This window comes from Hakea prostrata, chromosome 8 (genome assembly GCF_041222555.1).
Source record: "Hakea prostrata isolate BN-2017 chromosome 8, UWA_Hpros_2, whole genome shotgun sequence".
Taxonomy (NCBI): Eukaryota; Viridiplantae; Streptophyta; class Magnoliopsida; order Proteales; family Proteaceae; genus Hakea; species Hakea prostrata.
The window spans coordinates 34745019-34748747 of NC_142607.1; the positions used below are offsets into that span (position 1 = coordinate 34745019).

At 34.8% G+C, this 3729-nt stretch overlaps 1 protein-coding gene across 1 annotated transcript; it reads right to left on the bottom strand.

Moving 5' to 3' along the window:
• Window positions 1-2135: 2135 nt before the first annotated feature.
• Window positions 2136-3507, bottom strand: LOC149007648 (cytosolic sulfotransferase 15-like). Its single transcript, XM_089166510.1, is given in 3 exon segments — window positions 2136-2641; window positions 2644-2729; window positions 2732-3507. Coding segments are annotated over 3 exon segments (993 nt in total). The 5' UTR covers window positions 3453-3507; the 3' UTR covers window positions 2136-2455.
• Window positions 3508-3729: the final 222 nt, after the last annotated feature.

Sequence of the window (3729 nt, forward strand, 5' to 3'; positions counted from 1 at the left end):
TAAGGTGAAATCCAAAGATTTCATATCTACTATAAAACTATTAAACATTTGAACCATGACTTCATAAATCTTTTTTATGATGAATCTATAGATTTCATTCCAAAGATTCGGCTAACCAAACACTTAATTTTATGAACCATGACTCCGTAGATTTGAAATCTATAGATATGAAATCTCTAGATTTTTAAAATCTTCATACTCAAGTAACCAAATAGGCCCTTAAGCAATTTTCAATTTCCAACTTTGAATTAAATTTGATATTTCCTCACATTTAGTTTTTATTTTGAATTTTATTCCATCACATCTTTCCTTTTATTTGATGGTTTTTTTTAGAGAAGAAAGATCACATCTTTCCTTTTATTCCGAAAATTAATTAGTATTAGTATAGTACAAGTGCCACACGAATGTGAACTCTTGGCCGGAATAATGTTCGAAAAAAAAAGGTTGGCTCCTCACCCTATCGGCGGATGAGCGGCCTCCTCACCAACCTTTCCTCATTCGCTTCATTGAGCCGCCTTTTTAGAGAATAAAATTGATTTAAGATTTTTTTTTTCATTGTTAATTAAAGATAATAATATAACTTGATAAAATTATAAATAAGCAAAGAGATAACTTTAGGGTTATTTTTGGAATTTTGAGAATATATATAGATGCCACATCATCAGTAAACTAACGGAGCTTAATGGTAGACCTGTAAATGGATAGCCGAAAGTCCGCCTCCGAATTTACATTCGAATTCGTTTAAGGGTATCCATATTCGAAATTTTTCTTACTGAAAAATATCTGTATCCGTCCGCTAAACAACCAGATTTAGATAATTCATCATCGGATCAAATAATATCCGGATTAAAAATTATTCAGACAAAGTAAAGTATTTTCTTTGAAAATGGATGATAATCAAATTCGGAAACCGGTAATCGGTAACTGGATAATTGGAAATTCTGGTTAGAGTAAAGTATTAAACACTTCTTTCTAAAAAATGGTTGATAATCGGATTTGGAAACCGATAATCGGTAACCGAAAATTAGAAATCAGAAATCAAAATAAATAAAAAATGACAATCACCAAACAATAATCGGATAGTTTATTGGATTATTATCGGATATTCGATAAAATTCCGGATTCGAATTTGGATGCTTTCTTTACATTTTGGATTTGGATTCGGATACTGGTGTCTGAGCCGAATCCTATCCGTTTATAGGTCTACTTAATGGCAAGGGGCATTAGTAATTGTAGACAAAGTCAAAGGTTGGATTAGTAATTTAAAGAGTACAGGGAATAAAGTAGTAATAAAACCAAAATATAAGAGGGCAAGAGTAATTATCCCTAATTAAAATCATTCAAAAATTATAAAACAATCATACATAATATCGTGAGAAAAAAAATTAAATAATTACCCTATATATGGAAAGTGGCTATTACATTTCTCCCCCTTAAAAAGTTTTCATCTTTAAATACTTGAGAAAATCAACTTTTTTTTTTTTTTTTGGCCAAACATATTAAATTTCATTCAAATAAATAAGTCTGGGGATATCCTCCCAACAGATACACTGTACAAATCTGCTAGCCCACGTGGGGCTGCATCCACCAAACTTTAGACATACCCAAACAACGGGCCCCTCTAGCTAACAAATCAACAGAAACATTGTCTGCACGAGAAAATATGAAATACAATGCAAGTATCAAACCCAAGTCACCTTACTTTTGCATCACACAATTGATTAAAATTGTCAACAAAATTTTCAAAACATATAGAAATTTTCTGAGCATTCAATTACACTATTAAGATTTAGCTAGTATTCAAACTATGATGATTAATGAGACATTTGACATCTTCAATAAAACAAAAAGGAATCCTGAATGCAAGAGGAATTGAAATCAAATGACAACTGTAGATGATAGACCTTACTGGGCTAGGCCCACTTAATAAATACAAAAGTCCTATGTGGGGATCCAATTGTTAAAGGAGCATGGTGATGTGTAGGTCCAAATATATAATAAAAGGAATGTTTGGTGATTTGCATTCCATATATAACATCGACCATAATACGTACCATCACATATTAATATTAATCCCTTTTATTCTCAAAACAACACAATTGTAATAATAATAATAAAAGCTTAACATATTGTTTTTGAAGTCTAGCATACATGTTTTTTTCTTTAACCAAGGGGAGAATATTATATTAATAAAACATTAAGCTAATACAAAGTTAATAACGGAAGAACCGTCTACCCTCCATTTCTTCACAAACCATTCTGTGAAGTTTGTCAGGCAAACTATTCGTATCCAACCGAATCTCCACCGGAATCGAAATCAAGCTTGTCAAATAATCAACACACCGATTGGTCACACGAACCCGATGAACCACCCGAAGATGGGTCAACTCATCTCTCAACCTCCAAATATCCTCCACAATTCTCATAATATACTAGGGAAGGTCGGTCTATCCAGTCAAGCATACATGTTGAAAGTTAAGCCAGAGCCATGTAGTTTCTCCTCCATGAGTTTGTCTAATTGCTCTACCATTGGGGTAGTAAGATAATTCACCCAATCACCCACCTCACCTTTTCTGAACAAAGTCTGATTTTCAAAGTCGAGGATGGATTTTGCTGATGACTTATTTACCTCCAGAGACTTCTTAGACGCTCGAAGCTACACAATTTTGATATCCCATCTATTACACCATTTCTCTCTTCTTCTACGGTGAAAGGGCATTCCATGAACTCGCAAGTCTCTTCAGCTGATAAGTAATGTTTTTCTTCAACTCTTCATACTTCAAAAACAACACTTTTTGCGGCTTTTCAAAGCTTTCATCCCAATAACCCAAAGCATGATCCCAAAAAGGTCCAAACCCTGTTATTCCCTTGCAAAACATCTCAAAACCATTCTCCATCGAAAGTTGGCCAAGACTTTCAGGTCTTGCCTTGTTGGTGAAGTGCCAATAAGAAACCAAGGTGTCTTTGGGATTCCTGCAAAGATAGATAATTTTGCAGTTGGAGTTCTTGATGGATTCTGGGAGCCAAGGATAAGGAATATGGGTGGCGAATAGCCTCGGAGAAGGAAGATTTGCTAAATCAGGAAGCTGATGGTTGTCTGCATATAACTTAAATTCGAAAAAAGGAACAAGATCATGAGGGTTAGCCGTAAGTAAAGGGTGGTTTTTGTCCTCACAAAGAGTAGCACCAGTGTATCGATGACGGTTAAGGATAGCGAAAGCCAAGGCCTTCAACCAAGTAGTACCTGATTTTGGTGTAGTGACTAATATAACATCACTGTCCAATGCATGAAAATGCTTTTGGAAGGATATTGCTGCTTGAATCCCCTTAGCATGACACCAAGCACCTTGATATTGATAGAGTGGAAGGCCAGTCCACCCTTCTTCTTTGGGTAAGGAAGAAAGAAACTCCAGAGCAGGAGAAGGAGAATGGGTATTGCTGCTTTGATCCATGATATGAGTGTTGGAAATGAAATGAAAATGATAACCAAGTAGTTGCTAGTTAGGTTCTTCAGCTTATGAGTTCATCATGCAAACCAGGCATTAGGTCTATATATAGATATGAAGAAGTGATGTTTTGATCTTCTCCTTTGCATGAGAATGAAAATGTGCATTTGTTCACATGATCCACATGTTCAAAAACCAGATGGCTCTCTCTGAAGAAGATATTATCCTTAGCTGTTTTTGTTTTAAATAAATGACCACCAAGACATAAAGGACCACATTGAAG